At 37.9% G+C, this 24,988-nt stretch overlaps 1 protein-coding gene across 6 annotated transcripts in view; it reads left to right on the top strand.

Moving 5' to 3' along the window:
- The window catches only part of arhgap23a (Rho GTPase activating protein 23a), a 62,521-nt gene that overhangs the window by 13,113 nt on the left and 24,420 nt on the right, over window positions 1–24,988 (top strand). For 2 of the 6 annotated variants that reach the window (XM_043231987.1, XM_043231986.1), the window contains exons 1-3: window positions 15,327–16,193; window positions 21,771–21,968; window positions 23,979–24,003. In XM_043231987.1, the coding sequence (XP_043087922.1) occupies window positions 15,945–16,193; window positions 21,771–21,968; window positions 23,979–24,003 (472 nt within the window). In that variant the 5' untranslated portion in view covers window positions 15,327–15,944. Of the gene's footprint in view, window positions 1–15,326; window positions 16,194–21,770; window positions 21,969–23,978; window positions 24,004–24,988 lie in introns of those variants that run through there. The other 4 variants (XM_043231994.1, XM_043231988.1, XM_043232014.1 and 1 more) reach the window with 2 other exon arrangements.

Raw genomic sequence — 24,988 nt, 5'->3', positions numbered from 1 at the left:
CACACTTCACTTCATTTAGAGAGATCAGCAGACTGCATTTAGTGTTCACAAACATCGGATCCAAGCAGTCAGACTCCAGTGAACACGTTGTCAGTCTATATTACTTAATCAGCGCATGATCTACGCAATTATCGAAATATTTAATTTGCACTATTATTCATGCGAAAAAATTAAAAAATACACAGCCGTGATTTCCCTTTCTGCTTTAAAAATGCAATTCGTTCATTAGAAGATTCAGCCTGGAAGGTTGTCACAGTTACTTATGAGCAGTTTGTGCTTCATGACCTTTCATGTCTTATTTATCTTGACAGTCTCTTCACAATGTTTAGGTCTATGATAGAGGAGAGAGGGAATGTTAGAATAGAGGTCCGTTAACACTGAGGCGCTTGAAACATTGTCAAAGGCCTCCAGAGCTGCTTTACACACTCAGCTCACTTCATTTCTTTCTTTTCTTTCGCTTTTGATCCATTGTCCTTGCCAATACTCTAGATGTCTATAATTCTATTCAAAAACAGTGATTTGTTTTTACATTTTAATACTGTAAGTTAGTCATGAAGTAAAAGAGCAAATAGTTCTCATTCTGCAATGCATGAGCAACTAATCTAATAAGTAAATTAGTGACGTTGATCGTCACTTTTTGTGCATAAGGTCAGATGTTCTTCTACCTAAGCCCAAGACGCTTTTGGAGAACATCAAACTGTGCAGAAGAGCTTGATCATCGGGTTTGATGCAGATGTGACCCCGGACGACAAAAACAGCCATAAGAGTACATGTTTTGAAATTGAGATTTATGCATAATCTAATAGCTAAATAAAGAAGCTTTCCATTCACGTATGGTTTGTTAGTATAGAACCATATAGATATTTGAGAACTATTTGAAAATGGTGCAAAAAAAAAAAAAAAAACCCTTTAAAGTCATCAAAACGAATTGCTAAAAAATTGTTCTGATATACTTAATAAAAATCTTCATGTGATATGATCTTTTCTTATAATAGAAACATATTATAACCCATATGATGTGTTGTTGGCTATTTCTATAAATATACTTGTCTGGTTTATGACTGGTTTTGTTCTCCAGGATCACACATATGGATGGATGGATGGATGGATGGATGGATGGATGGATAAAGAGACAAGGAAAGAGGATAGATGTGTAGACAAACCGGATAAATGCAAAGATAGCCTGGCAGAACTATATTCAAATCGGTTTTGAAAAATGTTCATTAAAAGCAATCCAGGATTTGGATTGGTCAGACTGACAAAGAGCAGAGTCTTTTAGATCCTCTCTCATCTCATGCCAGTGAAATGCTTCTGTGAGTGCGGGAAATGGTGCGGTGAATCAGGAATTGCTGTACACCGATCCATGACGCTGCGAACCCAAATTTAGAAAGGCTTCCTTTCTGAGAAGCCTGATGGTCTAGGTGGGGTGAGGTGACACACACCAGTAGTTCACACAAATAGAAGAAGAGTATAACACTTGATAATTAAACTAATCGAACAGTTCTTGACAAGAGCACATCAGAGGCTTCCTGTGACATACATTAAAACAGCTCTGAGCTCCACCGATGTGGCGCACCACCCTTCAGATATCGCTGACTCATCATATTGAAACGCAGGGGCACGGTATAAAACATGTGTGAGCAGCATGCTGTTATTCACTGCAGTATTATTGGGGCTGTATTTGAAGAATGATCGCTGTAGGCTTTAGATGTTGAATGCAGAAGCCCAGATGGGCGTTGGCCTCCACCGCTGTTCCCAGTGGATGACAGCACTCACATAATGGCTGCTTATTGATCTCTTTTTCTCTCGCGCTCTCCTTCTCTCCCTGCCTGTCTCTGTAACCTAAAGTGAACTTGATGAACCATTACAGAAGTGCTCTTGTTAGTCATGTAACTCTCGGTCTCGGTAGCCTGCAGTCAGTGCAGTGACCTGTGTTTGATGGGAATAGCCATGACAGTGACCCAGTGACCCTGACCACCCATCTCTATCAGCAGCTCATCTGACTGATGGACTCATGAGTTTATTTTTTGCACGCCTTTTTGTGTATATGAGTTTACTATTGAGTTGCTCTATCGAGTTCTTTTCAAAAACGTACCACGTTACCGATTGTTCCTTAAACAGTTCTTTTTATGGTAACTTCTGTAAAATAGGGTGGCTGTCTTATTTCAGGTATTTAGTATCCTGCAGTGTAATGTTATACTTCATCTAAAACTGTTTTAAGTAATGCTTTTTCTACAAACAGCAGTCATTAAAGTTAGTGTATTTTGAATGAGATTTGCTACACTATAAAAATAGGTTGCTCTAAAAATATGGTCGCAATGTTTCTGGTATTACAAGACAGCATCTTACCCTACTTGAAGTTTCAAAAGACGCTTTGTACCTTAAAAAGCACTGATAACCCTCATGATAATGCCGGTGGTAAAAGAAAAAACCACATGATAAATCACAGTTAATTACAAGGCCACCGCTCAAATAGAGGAGGTCATACAAAGACTAAAATAACGCAATAAACACTTACTATAGTTGTCTATAGTAAGTGTTGTCTATCTTTATTATTTTCTATCCATCTGTCCATCTATCCATCTATCCATCCATCCATCCATCCATCCGTCCATCCGTCCATCCAAGCTTTCTAGATTTTTTTGACATTTCTGTCCAGAAAGCCTTTTGCACATTTGATTGTAATAACAGAGCAAAAGCCAAAACTTTCCATTTCTGTCAGTACAGAGTGGGCAGAGGGCAATTTTTGTAAGTATGATGAAAATGCCTCTCTTCCCACTGAAGTGCATTCCTGTGTGCCCTGCAGAAAGAAAGAGAGAGAGAGCGAGAGAGAGAGAGAGAGAGTGGGAGACTAGAGCAAAATTAAAGGAATAGTTGGGCAGGGCGCAGGGCTGTTGTGCTGTGAGGAGATTCACACAATGACTCTCTCTTTCAGAAGAACACAGCAGCTAATGCAGCTCAGCTTGTTGATGGTACACAGCTGGTGTGTGTGGAAGAGAGAGAGCGAGAGAGAGAGAGGAAGGAAGAGAAGACAGATCAGACTGTGTGTTTAGCTATAACTCATTGGGCATGAGGTCATTGTCCAGAGTTTATTCATTCAAGTGATTTGAATCTTTGCTGAAAAGATTTGTTCAGTGATCCTTTCTGTAGGTTATGCCAATACGTCGGTTGAACCAGTCTTTCTGTTACAAGGAAATGATTCACTTTACAGATGAGTCAAAACCGATTCATTAGGATTTGTTAAAAAACAGACTGATTCACGACCAAACTAAACAATAGCCTAAATAATAGATTATTAATAGATTATGCTTTTGAATAATGTCTTTATTCATTTTAATGTTCATTCTCTCAGTCATTTTTATTTATTTCATAAATTGGTCTGTTTTTTTGGTCATGAAATGAATTCACATACCGAACCCACATTCAGTCAGTCATGAGATACTTGGACTTCAATAAGATGCCTCAGTTTGCTTCATTTCTTCACGAGTTAGATGCTTTGTTCATTCAGATGGTTCATAAAACTTGTACAGTGGCACTTTTAGTAGAGGTTGACAAAAAATAATATCTCAATATTTTAAAAACTCTGTCCACATCAGTTTTTGATATTTTTCATATTCTGTGTAAAGGTCAGTTATATATTTTATGGGCGTTTTTCCTTTTATAAAGCATTTTTTTCTAAAAGTGTACATTGTTTTTTGAACACTGATATTTTTAATTATTGAATATAATAAAATATACTCTGAATGTAAAATTAAAACAGTCAGTAGGTGGCGGTAAGTCACTGTAAATAAATGAGTCATTGCGATTGAACTTAATCATTTAAACAGTTGATTCAATGAAATTGTTCTTTTAAAACCGATTCTTGATTCTGATTGGTTGATCTGCATTCAAAGTTGCTGTGGCATATTTGTAACAATAGCCAAATAGTCGATAGTTTATTTTATTTGTTTAGTTTTTTTTATGTCAAAAATCATTAGTATAATAAGAAAAGATCATGTTCCATGAAGATTGTTTGTAAATTTCATGACTGAATTTTTTTTTAAGGCCAGTTAGTCTTTATCACAGCCCATGTGCTGTTTGCCTTTTTTACTTATCTTATTTGCTGCTTGGATTTATTGGTTTTTCCTTAACAACTTGCAAACTTGTTGACCTCAGCATCATGTTTATCATTATTTGTAAACAAATACATAGTTTAACAGGCCTGCATTCTGTATATGATTTGAACATCCAACCCTTGCCCTGTAAGCGCAAATATCCCTGTCTGTGAGTCTTTTAAGGGATAAGATGTTTTTTGCTAGGGAAGCAAGTCCAGGCAGGCCGGGATTGGAGCCTGGGACTTGCCTAGCTGGAGCGGCTGATGGAGAGATAAGTCAAGCGTAGGGTAACATGGCAGCAGCCCGAGGGCAGGGAGGACAACTCTCCTAATACAACTCATTTATCTCATTCTCTCTCATGTTCTTTAGTTATCCATCAGAATTCATGTTTTCATTTTTAAAGGAACCATATTGCATGTTTTTTTTCTCTATGGTCTACATACAATGCAATGTTGGTCCAAGTTATTTTACAAATATCTTGTTGAAATGTTAATGACCCCTGGTTGGAATTTGCAGTGTCCTGCTTAAAGTCATGCAATAAAACAGCAGTTGAAGTTCAACATCAGAAGCTCTGGAAGAGAGTTCAAAAAGCATGAACACATGAACACCATATATATATATATATATATATATATATATATATATATATATATATATATATATATATATATATATATATACATATATTTTGTTCTTATTTTTTGAAAGAGCTTACTAGTTTTATTCAGCAAGGATACGTTAAATTGGTCAAAATTGTAATCATTGTAATACCATTTTGAAATATAGTTTTGACTGACCAAGGTTGGTGTGCATAGATAAAGATCAACAATAGCATTTAGTTGACATCATGAGTCAAAGTGAGTACTACAGTACATTATATGACAAAAAATTATATGACATAAATGCTGCTGTGCAAATGTTTTTTGAGACAGTGGTAAATGAGCCAAATTTGAATACAAATATTCTTCTTTCTTGACCTGCCAAATTAACAGTAGCGTTGCCATTTTGTTTCTTTTTTCCCAAGCATCGGCCAGTGGAACAAATTTATGGCCGTTAGTAGGAAATGTAAAGTAGGAATATCCCACATCCGACTTCGAAAGGAGTGCAGGATAACTTCCACATAAGCGTTTTTCATCAGTCTGGGGCAAACGTGGGTGGTCATATGTTAAAGTGCTCATGGACTGTGACGTCAATTTCATCATGATTTCTGAATGACCCATTTTTGAAGCTTACTTTCCATAAAGACTGAATGGACTGGTTAAGGAGCTTTGCTTCTTGAACATTAAAGTATGTCAGCGTAATACAACATCTAACTCTTAGAACGGAGTAAGCTCAGCTTTCCACGATATGGCCCCAAATCTCAGCAATTCGCGACCTTTCTTTATCAGCGAATCCTCTCTTTAGCTTGTCCTTCTTTTTTTTTATTGGATGTGCTGTTGTTTGTTATGTCCACCACCAACATTCCTCCATACCTCTGTCTCCTCTGTCTATCTTTTCAGCAACTTTCTTTCTCAAGATCAGACTCTTCTTTAAGCTGTTGCCTTATTTGGTTATCTCTCAGCTGAAATCTATGAATACACATTTCTCTGCCTCCCTCTCTTTCTCCTTCCAGTCATCTTCTCTTTCGCGCTCAGCTGCTTGTGTAGGTCTGACAGTTGTGTTTTTTTTTTAACACAGGAGAGTAGCTGAGAGGTTCATGAACTAGCGAGCTGCCTACTTGATAAAAACACTTGGATACTGTAAGCTTATGATGCAAAGGTTGTTTTAAAAAATATATAGGACAATTGGTTTATTGCATTACGTATCTGTCAGGCAGGTTTTTTTTGTCTAGAATAATTTTTTTGTGCAAAATAAACTTTCTTATTATTGCCATTGTATTCATGATATTGTGACAAACTCAAAGTTAACAAAAAAGCATTTATTTGACAGCATTTGTAACATTATAAATGTCTTTACTGTCATCTTTGGTCAATTTAATTCATCCCTGCTGAAATACTTTGGAAAGCTTGTTTAAAACGGATCTTCTTCCATGTCATTGACCCTGTAGTCAAAAAAGTAGCTCAGCGAGAGCAGAGAATGAGAGACTGTCATAAGGTTTCCAGCAAACAAAAATTCCCCGTCAGCAATAAGACAGGGAAGGAGAGAGCAGGAAGTGCTGCCCGCATCTGTAATCAGCATTTGCGTGACTCGGCCAGTTCTGCTAACATGAATCTCACATGGCAACATCAAGAGGCCAGCAAGACAATACACCTTTCCAAGAACTCATTCACTCACACACACACACACACACACACACACACACACACACACAGACTGTGTCATGGCACAGTCCTTACAAACAACAGGAAAGAGAGCACAGATGGGTTGATAGTGAGAACCATGGTTTATTTTCTAAATCATGTCTGGCGCTTTGTGAGTGTTTATGTGAGAATGTGTGTCATTTGGACAGGAAACCAAAATGATCTGTACGTGTGTGTGTGAGAGAGAGAAAAAGAGTGTGTGTGATTCAGTATCATTGAAAACCCCACAAAGGGTTGATATCTGTTTCAAATGAGCTGTTATCGGCTCAGATTTGGGCTGGAAGCTCCTAGAGGCTGTTCTGTTATGGTTGAGTGCCATCGTCTGGATGATTTCGTGGGGCACTGCTGGAATATTCCCAAGTCCCTGCTTTGTATTTGAATTCAGAATTAACACTTGGCAAGTGGCTAATGCGAGAAAATGGACTTTGGCAAGTGAATAAAACTACCTGCCAGTTGGCTGAATACTTTATTAGGAACACAACGCATTGTTTTTATCAGCTTGTAAGAATGAAAATTGGACCCTCTCAAAACCAAGTCTACTAATGAAAACATCCAGGACATGGCATGTTCTTTTCTCCTGAACTGTATGAAGTAACACGTGGAATATTAATATACCAAATGAAAGATGGTATGATCATTGAAGGACAAATAGTACAGCAGGATCAAAATCTTCTTCATCATAAGCAAGCTGGCTTTATTGAGGACCAGTGTCTCAAGACGTCAAACTGTCACTTGGACACTTGGTGCATGGAGAATGAACTGACCACTAGAGTCATGGCTTAGTCGTCTTATATATTAGGCTGTTAAAATTTGGTTTTGCTTTGCGGGACCACGATCTGGCTCTCCTGTCTTTTCCTCTTCTCTAGTCATTGCTTTCATCCCAATGGAGGTTTGAGTTTCAGCCAGTGGAGTCCCCACTGCATTTCTACAGATGTGAACACACACACACACACACACACACACACACACACACACACACACATGGAAGAAACACGTCATCCTTGCAGTCCAACATTGTAATTTACATCTGCTAATTACACAGGGGTTGAGTGAATTGAAGGGGCCCAGTCCTAAGAGGGAGGGGACTGGGCCGCTTCTGACCACAACAAGCCCCTCTCTCTGCAGCTCTCCGGCAGCTAGAGAGAAAAGACATACTCACAGTGTAATGGAGAGCAGGAGATGACGAAAGAGAAATGGAAATTTATTGTGAAGGGTATTTGAAAGATGTCAAGTTGACATTGCCAGTTGTGACTTTTTTTTTAGTAGTGGATATCTTAGTTAGAGATATTTGCTTTTAATTAATTATTGTAAGGTTCTTATCAACACTTTTTGCATATATTCAATATTTGAATGTATTTTTACAAAGCGGCTTTTAAAAGTGGCAATCTTGGTGACTGTGGGCCTCTGATCTATTTAGAAACTGCTAACTACTAAAACTAAAGCTAATTTAATATTATGATAATGAGGGAATATGCTCACTGGTCATTGAGGCTTAATGATGCATTCATGCTGAAACGCTACAGAAATAGCAATGAAAAATTAAATACCACCATTACACATGATCAAGCAAGCTGCCCCAAGCTTTTTAAAAAAAGGTTTAAATGTCAGTTTTCTTTAAAATAGGGATGCGCTGATATTTAAGTTTGTATGACATGGCAAAACTATTTATTTCATGCATATTTTGTACTATTATTGTACTAATATGAATAATTCATGTTCTTAAAGATGAAGTTAAGGTATGTTTTTTGTTTCTTTTTATGAAGGAGAAGTGAGAATGTAAAATTAATAGGGAAAAATTAGCACAAACAATTATTTACAAAAATGGCTCAACCTGCTGGAAAAAATAATTAAACAGATAAAACCAGCCTAAGCTAGATTGCTGGTCTTAGCTGGTTTAAGCTGGTCTCACAGCCTGAATGGGCTGGTTTTGGTTTGGTTGATCAGCTGACCAGCTTAAACCCCACTAAAACCTGGAAACTAGACTGGAAGACAAGATAAATCCAGCCCGGTAGTACAATGTCAGTTCATGTTAAATTAAAATATATCTTATATTGTTTAAAATTGTACTGATCAATAATCACATATACATCAATATAGTGCTTTAATAAACAAGAACACAAACCCCACCAAAAAACTGATAAATGGTTTGGCTTGTGGTTACAGGAACATCCAGTTTAAGTTGCTGTGTTGTCGCTATGCGCCCCGTAACCCTCCTGATTGTGGAAACATTGATGGCTGCCAGGAGGCACGGTCACGATGGTGACGGGGTGTGGTTGTTAAAGCAGCTGTACTGATGTGGAATTCAGCAATGCTGAGGGGAAACCACACACACTGAAACACACCGTTCACACGGACATGAGCGTTCAGAGCCGTACAGGATGTATTTTTAGAGCGGAACAATTTCACAGTTGACTTAAAAAGGGGTCGGCGTTGAGACGGCTGCTGGTCTTCAGGTATCTGACACATCTCCACCCCTTCAGGCCCCGTGTCAGATTTGTGTACGTTTACGTTTAGAAGTCACATTTACACTTTTCTGTCAGGTTGCACTACTGTTCAAAAGTCTTCGAACGGTAAGATTTTTTGTAGTGCTGGGCAAAGATGAAAGTTTTTGTTTATATAATATGTGTGTGTAATATTTATTACGTATATATAAGGACACACACATACAGTATATATTTTAAAAATATATTTACAAGTCTATATTTATATTCATTTAAATCATATTATAAATCACATTTAATATATAAATATTACATATTTTACATGCATGTCTTTGTTTTTATATATACATAATAAATATACACAATAAATGTACATGTATATTATGTGCACAAAAACTTTTATTTATCTTCATTGTCACGTGATCCTTCAGAAATCATCTGTTACTTTTTTATTATCAAATGATGAACAGCTGCTTAATATTTTCGATGAATATGAAGTTCAAAAGAACAGCATTTATTTGAAAAGTAAGTGTCTTTATTGTTGCTTTTTTATTGATTTAATGCGTCATTGCTGAATAGGTGTATTTATTTCTTTAATAAAACGACAAAAGTCATATACCTCAAACCTTTGAACAGTATAGTGCATGTGTGTGTGCATGTGTTCATGTCGGCACATCTGCTCTGTGTTCAGTTTCTGCTCTAATCTCTCTAGTCTTCATGTAGAACAGGTGTGATGCCCTCCACACCCCCTTTTGACTTCCTCTCATGCACGTAATTCAGTCCGGTCACATGCATACCAGTTATACTGCACATTATTATCCTTGATAAATACACCTAGATACGTTTCTGTCTTTCTGTGTCCTAAACCTAAATCAACTGCTTTTCTGCTACACTTTCCAAGTCAATAACCTTTACAATGAAGGCGTCCATCCAAGTGAACCATATGGTGACCTAAAGCAAATTCAATTGAGCTGCAGACATAACCTAGTTAATATTTCATAACTTTGGCAAAACTGACCATTGTACAGCTTTCTTCATATTCTAAAAACTGCTATTGACTATTAACTAAAAACTAGTTTGCTTGTTTTTGTAAATATGACACGTGTCAGTGTTTTCTTTCGTTTTTCAATACCGTTAGCTGATAGTAGTAACCAAAACCGTTCTTAAAAATATTACTTTCTATATTTTTTCCAAGAAAGAAAAAAGTAATACATTTTTGAACTGACAAGAGGGTTAGTGAATGTTAGCACTATTTTTATTTATGGCTGAACTATCCCTTTAAAGGGGTCATATGATGCTATAAACATTATTTTGCGTATGTGGTATAAAGCAATGTTTATGTGGTTTAGGTTTAAAAGAACATACTGTACAATATTGTTTCTTCTCTAAGCCCTGCCTTCTGAAACGGGTCGATCTGTAAGAGGCTCATCATTAAAAAAGTGAGGTGTGCTCTGATTGGCCAGCTATCCAGTGCATTGCGATCATCATGACTTAGTGCTGTCTTTTTATGAGTCATTTTGCATCACGCCTCGTAAACATAACACCACGTCTGTATTCATGATCAGAGAAACGACAACAGAGCTGCCATCCACTGCTCAAAACTCACGCTTGAATACTAAGTTGCAGATTATTTTAATAAGAAAACTTAAAGGTTGCGAGTCAGAAGCGCCAGACAGATAGAATAGCTCCATAGTCTCTGTGCACAGCTAGCTTATGCTGCTCCCAGTTTCAGGAAGTAGTCCTCCGTAAATGGGCTGAACACACTCCAATGTTTGTGTTGATTTTCTTTGCGTCTTTCTTTCTTTATGAAACTACACCCCCACTTTGTGATGTCACGTGTTCATACAAGCCGCTTTAGTGGGGTTTCTACAAGTCATAATTTTAATAAAGTATATCTCTTTAGTCCTGGGACTTTAATCTTTGAAACTTAACAGATCTTCTTTAAGCACCAAGAGCTTGTAACACTCTAAAAGAATCACATCGTATCATCCCTTTAATAAACATATGTGTACAATATGTGCCTAGCCTGATGTCCCCTGCATTTTCTTCTGTTTAAACACATTTTAAGTTGTTTTTTCCTCGCTACATTCGCCTCTGGCAGGCCCACCAGGTTTTTTTCAACGCAACGTCGGACTGCTTTGAAACAATAGGTATTGTGAAAATACAATGCAAGTTAATTGATTTCAGAAATCATCCAGACAAAAGCTGGTATCTTAGACTTAGCAGAGAGGCAAACAAACCTTTAATTTAAATGTGCCTCTGTATAGGTTTCAGGCACAGCATACTGTATAGCTGTGTAAGCACATATGTGATTGTGGAGCACAAACCCAGTCTAAAGTGCCAAGGATATATTTGTAGCAATAGCCAAAAATACAAGGTATGGGTCAAAATGATAGATTTTTCTTTTATGCCAAAAGTTAAGTAAAGATCATATTCCATGAAGATTTCATAAACATAATTTTTGATTAGTGATATGCATTTCTATGAACTTAATTATGACAACATATAATAACTCAATATTTAGATTCATCAGATTTTCAGATAGTTGTATCTCACGGAAATATTGTCCTTTCCTAACAAAGCTTATTTATTCACATTTCATATGTTGTGAAAATGCACCCTTGCCACTGGTTTTGTGGCGCAGGGACACACACAGAACTATGAAATACTTTTATGCTGTAGTGCTGCCATCTGTTGGTGGTTTCTTCTCACTACAACCCTTTGGTTTTGCTTCAGGTCTGCAGCCTATTGATCAAAGGCTTTGCTGAGGATTACAGCTAAAATTAACCAGCTTAAACTACCAGAGTATTTTTTTTTTCCACACACACAAAAACATACCCGCACACACACACTTAGGAAAGTCAGATTAAAGTGGGTCCAGACTGTGTTCTGCTATCTAATGCTTTAGGGAGCAAATGATGTTGACATGTCTCCCATTATCTCCTGTCTCTGTATCACCATACGCTCACCGAGGCCTCGTTTCAACAGCCGATACTCAATATCAGCGCAAGTTGTACGCATACAGCTGTGGTTGCGCTTATTTTGTACTGTTTTGATTTTAGCTCGCCGCTTGTTATTGCAGCTCACATTCATTCATACTTAAATTCAGTGTGTATGAATGCAGACTGTTTATTTTCATGTGACCAGCAGGGGACAGACTACATCCTTTTTAAAAGTGTACAAGCGAGTGTGTGTGAGCGCTTTTATGAACATACAGGCATACATGATTGTGTTTTTTTGCATTAAGCATTTCTTTATTTACTTATTTTTTTTAAAGACTTTGTCAGAAGAGACGCCACCCAGGCGCTGAGTTACTCTGATTTAGAGTATCTGTTCCATTAGCTTGTGTTGATAAACGAATCAGTCATGTTTGTGCGAGGATGAAAGAGATTAATTCATATCAGAGCATGCGCAGATCAAACATCTGCCGCTCACGTAGCTTTCACAGAGCCAGTCTATTTACACATGAGGGCTCTACAGCGCTGTTTGCGTTTTGTAGATAAAGTACCTCAGAACAAAAAATGTAGTGTATTCCTCAGAAGTGATTCTATGGAGTTCCAATTAATGGATGCACAAAGTATTGCCTCCGTGTGTGTGTGTGTGTGTGTGTGTGTGTGTGTGTGTGTGTGTGTGTGTGTGTGTGTGTTTTAAACTACTATCAGACATTAATGGATATCTATCTGCTGATAATGGATATAAGGTATAGATCATCAATAATTTAAAGAAATGTTGATGTATCATGGCTAAGGTTTAACCCTTTTCCAGCGCTTATTGGAATGAGTTGCTGTGTGCATGTAGCAATATAGATATAAGTCGGTATGGACTTATACTGTATGACATTTATCAGTTATTGGTCGTAACATGAAAATAATTACTGGCTTATTAATATGTTATTAAGTAAGATTAAATGGAGCTCAAATGGAGACACCTACTTCTATTGTCAACAACTGACTAGTTCTATTTTTGCTTCTCTTAGGAATGTTAACCCTCTGGTATTCCTCACTTAGGGGTCATACTTGTGATCTTTGAGGTCAAAACAGGCTAAAAACAAAATGTTTAAAAATGTTTTTCGTAATTGAACGAATGCATTGATGAATTTATTTTTGTATTCTGTTTCAATAATATATATATATGCCCGTGTGTAGTATGTATTTATTTACGTAAGTCATATGTAATACCATGATGTAATCACTAGAAAACTATTCCCTAGCTGGGTATTTTCAGACATGATAATTAAATTTTCTATAGACGGTACCAGAAAATGTTGCTATGTATTTTTGTGTTTTTCTATGTCCCATAAATTTCCTATGGAACTTTATCATTAAAGGGTTTTTTTTGTACAGTTAGCCTTTTCTAATAATGGAGTTGTGGATTTTCCTTGGCTTTAAAAAGGCTAACCACAGAGCAATAAAAAAAAAATTGACAAATTTATGTGGAATGCATAGCCTAGCTTATAAAGTCGTATGAGATAAATGTTGGTGAAGTAAGTTCATATTGATTTTAAATCACAGACTTTTGTGTCTTGATGAATCTGAGATTTCTCTTTTTATTGCTTCTTATTGTTATTGTTCTGTTTAGTTCATACAGGGGTGAGGAAAAGGAGGTTGAGCTTTAGATTAGACTGCAGGAAGTCTTGGTATTCATATTTAATTACTAGAGCTTATGCGTCTTCATTTCTAACACACCTCAGGCGTGTGTGTGTGTGTGTGTGTGTGTGTGCGTTTCCTCTATTGAAGCTTTCATAACAACACAAAAGGATATTTAAGGTCATAAGCACCTTTTGTGTGTGTAAACATAAAATATAATGTATTTATGTGATTGAAAATGACTTAATCTTCAGTCTATTCATGACAGCTTCACCTGGCGTGATAAAACAAGTGTGTGTGTGTGTGTGTTGTGCGGCATGCATTGGTGTGTACATGTTTTGGCCGTATGTTTTCGTGCCGGTACACGTCTTAACAGTGCGGCAGGTGAAACCAGTCCATCCTCATTTGTAACGGATCTCAGGTGTGTGTGTGTGTGTGTGTTTTGTGGAGTTGAATGAGAAGGAAATGTCTCATCGATGGCCAGCTGCCTGCCTCTCTCACACACACACCAGAGACCTGCCTGTTGGGTGAGATTTTCCACGGATGTGTGTGTGTTAGTGTCAATATGTGAACCGATAGACGATATGTTACTGTGTGTTTTGTGTTGTGTTGGTGATTGTGTGTGCGTGTGTTGTTTTATAGCAGCTGTTTTAGTCTGGCCTCAGAGAGCAGCTGCAGTGAGGTGCCTGGCACCCGGTGTTTTTGTCTGCCATTCTGGGTTTTTCTCTCAGTATTTTGGTTTTTCTTTCCCATAGTGGTCATTCCTCCATTTGTGCTTTTTTTAGTTAGAAGCAATATGCACTGTTTTTCTGTCCTTTTTAGATTTTTTGGCTCATTGTGAGCCATTATTTTGCTCTTTCTCAGAGGGGACTTTTACAGAGCGGGGGGGTTTTTGCATTGCTCTGTTGATTCCTGTTTCACACACAGTCGAATGGTCTTTTAGAGCCGCTGGGGGCTCCGGCAGGTTTCAGCAGAGCCACAACATGTTGTTGGACTACATGGACTTTTTTAATACTGTCTGATGGCTTTAGACCTTTTCTTTTCATGTTCTTTTTACTTGACGGAACAAAGGATTGAGTGAAAAAGATGAAAATGAAATGGAGAGATTAGATAATGCAGAAATCAGAGAGCTCTGAGGGGCAAAAGGCAAAAGTTTTTCTGCTGCAGACAATAATGAGGGCTGATGGAAGAGACTGTAGAGATGACAGTGATAAAGAAAGAAAAGGAGCCAGAGGGATAGAGATGGCAAAAAGAAAATAAAGCCTTAGCCTACAGTTTTGGTCTGAGTAAGTTTAATTACATATTGAAGGGATTTTTTTGAACGCTTGTAAACTTTTGGCTGATTTCTTTTAAACATGGTGACTATTTTAGAAATGCATTTTGAAAACAACATAAGATAAGTCTGCGTGAATAGAAAGTCACTGTGTCCTTTTTTTAATTAGAAGAGGTAAAAATTATCTGCTGAAAATTATTTATAGTGAGTGTTCTGAAAGAAAAAAAGTACATTTTGGGTCAATAAATATGTTAAAAGTGATTATTAGGTGTAAACTGGCATGAACGTGGCCTTAAAGGTAACAAACGTGGACTAAAAGCAACAGATTTAGAGGGGTATTTAAAAAGATATGTGCATTTGAGAGATTAGCAAGTGAGATAAAGAATAACTGGTGAGCAGCAAACAGATAGAGGCTGGAGGGAGTGATGAAGGGAAAGACACCTGAATGAATGAAGAGAGAGAGAGAGAGAGAGAGAGAGAGAGAGAGAGAGAGAGAGAGAGAGAGAGAGAGAGAGAGAGAGAGAGAGAGCAGGAGGGCCAGCCCACTCATAGTGACAGAGAGCCAGAGTTTAGAGTTTGTCAGGAGATGACAGAGTGGAGAGAGAGAGAGAGAGAGAGAGAGAGAGAGAGAGAAAGAGAAAGAAAGACTGAATGAGCTGAATGGTTTAGAAAGTGAAGGAATAGTTGAGAAAAAGACTGAAGCAAAGAAGGAGGAGGAAAACTGATGCATAGAAACTTGGATTTAATTAATTTTTCCATCCTTCAGCCGGCTTCCCTGGATCTACATCTTGCCAGCACTGCCACGTGCTCGCCCCACACACACACACACACACACACATTTCTGGGTCTGCCAGACAGGGGTATGTGGCCACATCCTGGATCACGCTCATCTCTGGATATGCCTCTGTGGTCGTAACACTCGTCTGTGTGCGTGTGCGTGAGCATGGGAGGTGTGGAGTTCACCGGTGTGATCAGTTTAACTCCGGAGTCCTTTAAGAAGTTTCACCAACATGGATTAACGAAATATGAGGAGATTTGGGCATGTTCAACAGAAACCACATCTGGAATTTTCCTCTCTTTGGGAGAGAACGGACACATCTTTAAAGCTGACTTGTAGTTCTTAACCTTTCCCTCTTTCTGGTTATCAGATTCTTCTTTTTTTTGCCACATCAGAAGGTCTCAATGGTTCATTTGTGAGTGCTTTCGTCCTTTTGTGAGCCCTTGCATACTCCCGTGCGCGTTGATGTGTGATGTGGTCAGCGGGTCAGGTGCCGTTGGCGATGCCTGCTGTGTGCCCGCGTGTAGGGGGTAAGGAGTGGTGTTTTCAGGATGCGGTAGGGGTGGACTGCAGCTCTCCAGAACCTCGCTGTATCTGGGTGGCGGTTTTACACGGGGATACACCACAAATAAACCTTTCCAACCTCCAAAATGACACTATTGAAAGCACAAATGGCATCAATGCCAGCAGAGCACTGCCGAGACCCTCACAGACCTGCAGGGTAAGCTGTTTCTATGTATGTGTGTGTGTGTGTGTGTGGAGTAAAAGAGAGACATATCTACATGTGAATATGCTTTTAAAAGATTGAGCTGGGTCTTCAGCAAAAATGCCACTGGAAGTCTCAAAAAAGCCCAAAATATAAACAATATAAAAGCCCAAAAAAGGACAAGAATGCATTACTTAATATTGGGTAGCAGCATTAGCATTTTTTAACATTCAGTTTGTTTTAGTAGGTTAAATACTTATAGGTGAAATTTAATATGATTACTGAAGTATTTATTAAATTGATTTGATATATTAGAATATTTCATGTTATATTAGGTGCTTTATAAATATTAAGTATTTATATTATGTGTGTCTTTACAAGGTTTGGTAAAAAATGCTCTTGTATAGGTTAAAGGGGAATCAATATTGGGCCTGAAAAAACTTTTCGGAGAATGTGCCTTTACAAGGATTTAATTATTATCTGAGACTTTTAACTTATACGATGGTTGTGGGATTTAATTATTATCTGAGACTTTTAACTGTGTATATAGATGGTTGATTGGTTGGTCAGATAGATCAGCTAACCTAGAAAGTAAAGGCTTCACCAGATAAGTGGCTTATGGCCGTGACAAAAAACATGGAATGACTGTGTATGTTGCACAATTCCTCAGGGTGTGTGTTTTTTTAAGTTTGTCACTGAAAATTGGTTGGTGTCAGCAGTTTTTCTTTATAAACTCTGTAATTTTTTGCGGCTCCGGGAGCACAAAGTGGCTAGATTAAAAAAGGTAGGATATAGGATATAGTTAGGGAATGTCTAGGTCTGTTTTGTATATAGGAGTCTGTTTGTATCATGTGATCACACTTTTATATATTCACAAGACACATTTCCAGGCATGTGAGAATAGTATGAAATGGGATGGCATATTCTTTAGAATTTTACATGTAGACAGCTGTTGGCCAGACACATACTCATACGAGACGCTAACCCAAACCAAAGTCAACCGCTTTCAACTATGTGTGGTCTTACTGCTCCTTCAGTTGGGTTAACTCCATGTCTTCCTAAAAAAAGCAAACTGTGCCTGACCATGTTTGAACAACCATCATAATCCGTTCAGAGGTGAACCCTTACATTTTTTTTTCCCGTAGCAGAAGAGGAAAATGAGTGTAGAAAAACAGACTATGATCAGTTAATGAAGGCAAGGAGCCATGTTGTTTCAATTAGAGCTGCCGGTATTTAAATGAAGCTGCTTGGGTTCTTTCAGATTTACCGTAGGACTTACCGCTCTAGGTTTCTTGTTGAGTCAGTCAGCTGTGTGTTATTAGGCTGACAGAAGGTTGCCAGGTGGTGTCCTTTAGCAAGGCTGTGTTAAAATACAAAGTACTGGAAGTGCACTGTAGGGTTATTAAATGTTTTGTAGGGATGCACTCTAGATGATACACACCGCATTGTATCTGAATCAAACCAATGACTGGGGACAAATAATACAAAAAAATATTTTTTGTAAAATTCAAAATGGCTGACAGACAGAACAGAATTTGAATACTAATCTCTGTTTTAAATTGTGTGTAAGCTTGCGCATTATTGCACCAAGTTGTGGCCAGTTGACTGTTCACAAAGAGTTTAACTGGCAGGCGGTCGGGCATACGTATAACAAACAAATCAGACAGGAGAGTAGATTAACTTTGTTCACAGAGATTGTGTCTATTGACGTCTTTCCTTGGTTAAAATGAAATACAGACGCTGCATCGATCTGTCATGACACATTAAGGAGACACAAAATGGTATTTATTTTTTTACATTTCTTGAAAAATTACACAATTTGAAAGCTGAGACCTTCTCTGTCCGTATTGTCAGTGTCTTCTTTGCTCTGCAAGGTATGTTTCACTGCATGATAACATGATTCGTAACGTGAGAGTGGCAACTGTGACTAAGGAGGGTGGGTTTTTGCGAAGGGTCAGCTGTCATACAATTTGGTACATAGCCTGATTTCATAAAGATCAATCTTTTACTAATTTAAATAATTGACTTTTGAATTTTAAATGGACGTCAGCTGCCAGAAATGTATCACATTCTTAGAATATGTTAGAATTTGTAGCAACGAAGAAACACCCGACTAAATTTTAAGTTAATTTGCAGAGTTATCAGCTTTTCTGTTATAGTGTTCTTATTGGGGGAATTTGACTAAATAATATAAATGTCAGTTCAGATACCTGCCTGGACCACTAATAGGTGAGTAATCGGTTAGCAGTCATGACCCAAAGTGACTTATTGTATGCTTAAGGACAATCCCCCTGGATCAACATAGGTTTAGATGATTTGCTCGAGGGCACAACAGTGAAAGCTCGTATATCACATTTGAAACTACAACCTTTTGTCACCAATTCAAATCTTTAGCCGCTACAATACTGTAAAACTAATATGGTTGACGAAACTGTTCTTTGGCAACTAAAATAATTTTGAGTTAAGTAATTCTATTCTAACCTGAAACTGAAATAAAAAGAAATGAAAACTATTTAAGAAAAATGTCAAAAAAACAAGAAATAACTAAAACTAAAAACTGATGTAAAAAAAGAAAAAAAGCTAAATACAAATCTTAAAAAACAACAACAATAACAACAACTATAAAACTGTAAAGAGTACTAATATAACACTGATTGTAAAGTTCATGCTATGATATGCGCCACCAATGATGTCTATTTAGTACATTGTATGGTCATTAATACAATTAATACAAGAGTCTATACAATGTCTATCTGATACTTGAAGTTTGATATTGAAGTCTCTCTACTGAATACAAGTACATTCATTCATATTTCCTGCAGTTCTGTTTATTTATTTTTTTATCCTGGATTCAAACATTGCTATAAAGGTGGAAAGCCCTGTTTAACGGAGCTCCAGCGGAACTGAAAGAGCTGACAGACAGGTTTAAACACACATATACACACACCTCTTCTCAGTTGTGTGTGCGTTGCAGTCATAGGGCAGGGTGTCAGGGATTAAACACTCAACATTAATTACGCTCAACTTTTCAGCAGGATCACACACTCAGCTGTTTGCAGCGTATTGTTTCTGGCGACTGTCTGTGAGTGTGCGTAGGCACAGCCTGCCAACTTAGAGGACCGGAGACATAATAAAACACTCATCAAATGAGGTATTTTAAGGGCATTTAGCAATATACATTCTTAAGTCGATGTCCATGTTTAGTTTGTTTTGCTGATTTATGACCAAATTGCCCTGAATCAACACTAGAAACACGTCACCCTCAAAGAAAAATGTGTCGGGTGTGTGTTAACCCATCATCATCTGGTCATAAACTATGACCTCAACCCAACTGTTAGGCTCAATGAATTTTTGATGTTGAGCAGAAGTCATCAGGGTGTATTTCTGATGCACGGCACTACTGATTTGTTTTGGCAGTTTGCTGGGATTCAAAATCGGGACTCCCATAATGCAACTGTATTACATGTCAAGCACTGCCCACTAGGCTATCAGCTCTAACACTGCTATGATTTCAACAATATTTGCATTAAGCCTATTATAATGGCCGACACATAGTTAGACAAACAAAGGCAAATGCAAAAAAACCCCACAAACTAAATCAGTATACACACACACACATTTATCTATATTAGTCAATTTTGTTTTGATTCTTATTAAAATTAGACTGTTTCTCTCTAAGGTGTGATAAGAAGGATGCTGCTGTGTACCATTGTATCTGTGGACATCTTCTGGCTTGCAGCATGTCAGTAAACTTCTCAAAAGCTTCTAATCTAATGGGAATGTAGTAAATGTTCTTAGAGGTCTCTCTGACGTCAAACAGATAACTTGTCTGAGTGCTTGGTTTCCTTGGAGAGTCACGTTTGCCATCCATTAGAATGCGAGTGATGAAGAAGCACATGACAAGAACAGAACGGAAGATGTTTAATGCTCTAAACGGATGGACATTGCTGGACCATAAGATGACCAGCATGTGTTTATGTGTACACTTGTGTGTTTTTTTGGGGGGGTAATAACAGGGTTTGGTATTCTCAGTGCCGGGAGGAACCTTGTGGTCGAAACCTGCGTGTTTGAGCCTGTTGGATACGGAGCTCTCCCTCTCTTTCTCTTTCTAAAGCTAGCCTCTCCGTCTCTGTCTGAACATGTCCAGGCTTAACGGTAAACGTTATGGAATTCACACATGCCCCTGTACATTCATTCTGTCACTTACACAGCCTTATTGTGTCTTTCACTTTTATTTGTCTGTCTAATCCGTTGAGCAGGCCCACGCGCGCATGAGCAAGATGCGTTCTCTGAAAACGAACCTCGATATCCTTGCAAGATTACACATTGCAGATTAACAAGAAAGCAGAAATTAGAACACGGACTGTCAAATTGTAAACTCACATGCGAACGGTTTTCAAAGTTCATTCAGTGAAATGACAACGTAGTGTCCATTTTGTTAGGTGAGCTATCCCTTTAACAGAAGCAAACGAAATTAAATAAAACCATTACATCATTCCACACAATATACAGAGCTGTTTAAAAGGAGCATCGCCATTTGTCTGTATGTGTGTGATCATGCGTGCGAGTTGGTAAGAATGCAAGTGCAAGAGAAAAGCTTCAGACATAAGCACAGCCAAATGAAAACAGCGTGTGAGACAGAAATAGAGTGAGAAGCAGAGAGGGGGTGAGGCTGCGGTCAGAGTCAGGATTACAGAGTATGACTTCTGCTGAGCGCAGACTGGGATGTGAGGAGTAACGGGGTGCAGAGGAGACATTTAAGAACTAAATATCTGCTTTATATGAAATGAGTTGCCAAAAAAAAGAATCCCCTTGTTTACGGTTTGGTTCTTAGGGAACTTCCTGCCATTACTGGACTTCCTGTTATAATGAAACCACAGGGCTTGTGAGGTTGTTCAATTTATTTAGAAGAGAAAAGAGGTACTTACTTGCAAAATGAGAGGAATGGTGATGTCACCTTTTAAATAAAACACCACTGCACGCCTGTTCTTATCAAACGTTTAGCCAATTGATGTGTTAGATATTATCACCAAAGCTTTTATTTTATTTATTAATTTTTTTATTCAAATTTTTATATTATGCTTTTTAATTTTATTTATTTATTTTTGTTATGTTTTTAACTGAATTTAATTTAACAGTTTATTTTAATGTTTATGTTATTTATTTATTTATCTTTATTCCTACTAATCTACAAAGTAACGTTTCCGTTAGTGGCCTCTGTTAAGAATTCTTTAGAGAATGTTGACATCATAAAAATGACATCATGGTTCCCAAATGTGGAGAGATGTTTCCCGTTCCCTCCCCCTTTCAGTTACTTTTCCTCACATGCCTACGTCTTGTTTGCACAGGTGGCATAAGTAGACTGACAGATCCAAAACAGTTGGGATGGTCATTTAGAACAACAGGGTGTTATTTCTAGCAATTATCTGCCAAGAGTATTCTCCAATTATCGCATTAAATGCGACTTGTTTGTCAACACAGATGCGTTTCATTTGCATTAGATACAGTGTTCTGTGTGACGTGTTTTTCCATTGGAACAAATGACTGATCGGTGAAGGTTTACTTACAGCTATCCGTCTGTGTTTCCTCCAGGCAAAGGGGCGGAGAGATGGGATCTCTTCATCCAGTGAGAATCCTCGGCCGGTGGTCAGGAGTGGGGCAGATGGGCTGGGTGTGTCCTGGCAGGGTCCACGCACACTGGTGCTCCATAAGAACTCTCAGGGCTTTGGCTTCACACTACGTCACTTCATCGTTTACCCGCCAGAGTCCGCCCTGCACACCAGTCTCAAGGTGAGGATTTCTGCCAACCATCACAAAATCAAGCTACAAAATGTGGACAGCGCCGACCTTACAGTCAGATGACAGCTGAAATAAAACCCAATTACAACGAGTGTTGAAGTTGTGCTCACTAGGCCTCCGAGGTCTAATGATAACCACTTTGTTATGAAGAGCCTTTTGCGTGATATTAGAGCTCAAAAAATGTTCTTAATAAACTGGAGCAGCTTCAAAAAGCATCAGTACAAGCAACAGGTGGTCCACCAAGGACTTCACCTCAGAGTCCGAGTGGCATCAGTTTGGCTCCTGTTTCTAAAGAGAGGAGAAGGGAAATACCAAATAAACAGTTCAGGACAGATTAATCGTATTCTGCAAATGTGCATCATAATTAGAGCGAAAATATCAAGGGCTTATATAAGGAAAGCCGTGAGATATCTAATCATGTCTGACATCTGTTTGTTCTGCTCGCCATGTTAAATCTAGATATATTCAGATGTTTACTGAGTGTGTTTTACCTGATCTGACTTTTTTTTTTTTTTTTTGATGTAATCTAATCTGGTCAACTTGATTCAGTCATATTAAGTAATATTTTTGAACACTTTTTTTAAATGTAGGCCTATTGAAAGCATTTTATTTAGAGAGGGCTACAGAAGTTTAAACGGTGGCTGTTTGTACGCGATGATGGAGAAACAAAGCCCCATTATGATTGGATATGGCATCTCTTCTCTGAGAAGCTGCTGTTTGCTTTCTTACTCAAAGGGCCTATTTTGTGTTTGACTGGTACCACACGCTCTCTGGGTTGCTCCGGGCCGTACCAGGGCTGCTGGGACAATGTGTCCTGGTCCATTTACTGTTCCCAGTGTCCACGGGGTCACATGACTGTGTGGCACTCTCCGTCTGTCACCCCATCAGCTCTAAGTCAATGCACACGTGGACTTTCTTTTTGATCTGTAGGTTGGATGTTGATTATAAATCTTAAAGTTGTGGTCACTGTCCGTCACTCTCTAGCCATCTGTTTGCCCCTCTGTCTGTCTTTCTCCCGGGACGGCAAAGCCTCAGTATTGTGTGAGTTTGTTAGGAATCAGCCCAGTCAGCGCAGACTAAACATTGGGCTGCCCACTTTAAACTGCCTGATCAGCGTTGTGTGTGTGCCTGTGTGTGATCTGAGCCTCTGGTTTGCAGTCTGGTTATTTTGTGAAGGCTGTGCACGTGTTATCTAAACTGCGCCTGCTGTAAATAAAGATGCAGAGTAGATATTATAAAAACTATGTCATTTCCTGCACAGATGTAGATGTTGTTGCAGCTTTTGTTTATGTGTGTTTGTGGCTTAAAGCAGCACATTCACTGCTAAAGTGCTCAGTTTTTCCCAGTGCTGTCCTCTAGTGCCAGGACAAATATTGACTTCTAATTATGTTGCACAACCAAAGACATAAATGGAATAATTCACCCAACAAAAATGAAAACTGTCACCATTTACTCACCCTAATATTGTTCTAAACTTTTGTCTTATGTTTTGCATGTTTAAGAATGCTTATAATCTTAGCCACTCTTATCAATGACAAATAAGCAGCATAAAAGTATAAATTGGTGCATATGACGTCTAGTACAATAATAATATTAATAATATAATTATGCATTATATTGTACATCATGTATTATACACATATATGTATATATAAATATTATTCATAATAGCTTGTTAATAGTTCATGTCCATTTAGAAATCCTCATTATTGTAATTGCCTAGAAAGCATGACTATTTCAAAATGTCTTTCTTTCTGCTTCACAATAGAAAGAAAGTCATGGGTTTTAAAAGTGAAATAAGGGTGAGTAAAAATGACAGAAAGACATATTTTTGGTGAAACAACAACTTGATGAGCATAATCCATTTCTTTTATAGTGGACTACAGTATATTAAAGACGATAATAACACACTTAAACATCTTGTAAATTACTGAACCATTAAGGTCATGTAGTAATTTAATCTAACTATGATCTAACTCTCTTCTTATTGTTTCCTTTTAGGATGAAGAGAATGGGAATGGAAAGGGTGAGTCTTAACTTTTATATTTCTTTTATGTTCACGCATGTGAATTGTAGTCATTAAAGCTAATTTCTTATCATTTGAGAATGTTTTGTCACTCATTTACTAAACTTCATATGACTTGTGTTTCTTCCTCTTGCTTAAATTATTTTATTACATTGTCATCAGTGAGTGATCCGAGGTGAATTAGCGGCAGAAGCAATGTCAGTGATCAGGGAAACAGATGTTTGTTGCATGGCGCCTCCTAGAGCAAGTCTCTATTCTTGCACAGGCATCAGAGAGCCCATCTGCATTCAAATCTGTCCGGTTTAAGCAGGATTACAGGAAGGAACATGATTGATATGAGATATATGCCATATAATTTGCAAGTTCTGACATATGAAAATGTTTGCTTGTTTCCATATTAAACAAAACAATAAAAAAAGATGATATATCAGTACTTGTATATGAAAATAGATGCAAAACCAGATTTCCAGATCTCAAGTGAAAATGTTAAGCTCTTACTGTGCTTTACACATTGTCATAATGACATACTACTGGATCCCAGGCAATTACGACGCAAGTAAAATCCTGATTTCGGCTGCTGCAGAGGAGCATAAGAATACATACACATCTAAACACACAGTGCACACACACACAGTAGCTTCAGATCCTATAGATTAGTATAAGAACTAAGAATGAAAGCCACTTGCGACATATCATCTGATGATACACTAAAGGCCCACAGTTCACAGATCAGTCTATGCATTACTACCTCAACCTGTTTGTTGACTGTTACCATCTGTCCTCATCTTATCTTGCCATCATGAGACACTGGCATCAGTATGAGCAAAACACATTCCACACTGCCAGCTTAAACACCTGTGAATGTGAGCGTTTGTGTGAGTGTCTGTACAGCGAGGTCCAAAAGTCCATTCTATGTCGAATTTTTGGAACTTATTTTTTCATTATAAATTCTACAATTATAAATCAGAATTTTAAAATATTACCA

Source organism: Puntigrus tetrazona, chromosome 3 (genome assembly GCF_018831695.1).
Source record: "Puntigrus tetrazona isolate hp1 chromosome 3, ASM1883169v1, whole genome shotgun sequence".
NCBI classification, from domain to species: domain Eukaryota; kingdom Metazoa; phylum Chordata; class Actinopteri; order Cypriniformes; family Cyprinidae; genus Puntigrus; species Puntigrus tetrazona.
This window is presented reverse-complemented; position numbering and strand designations above follow the sequence as displayed.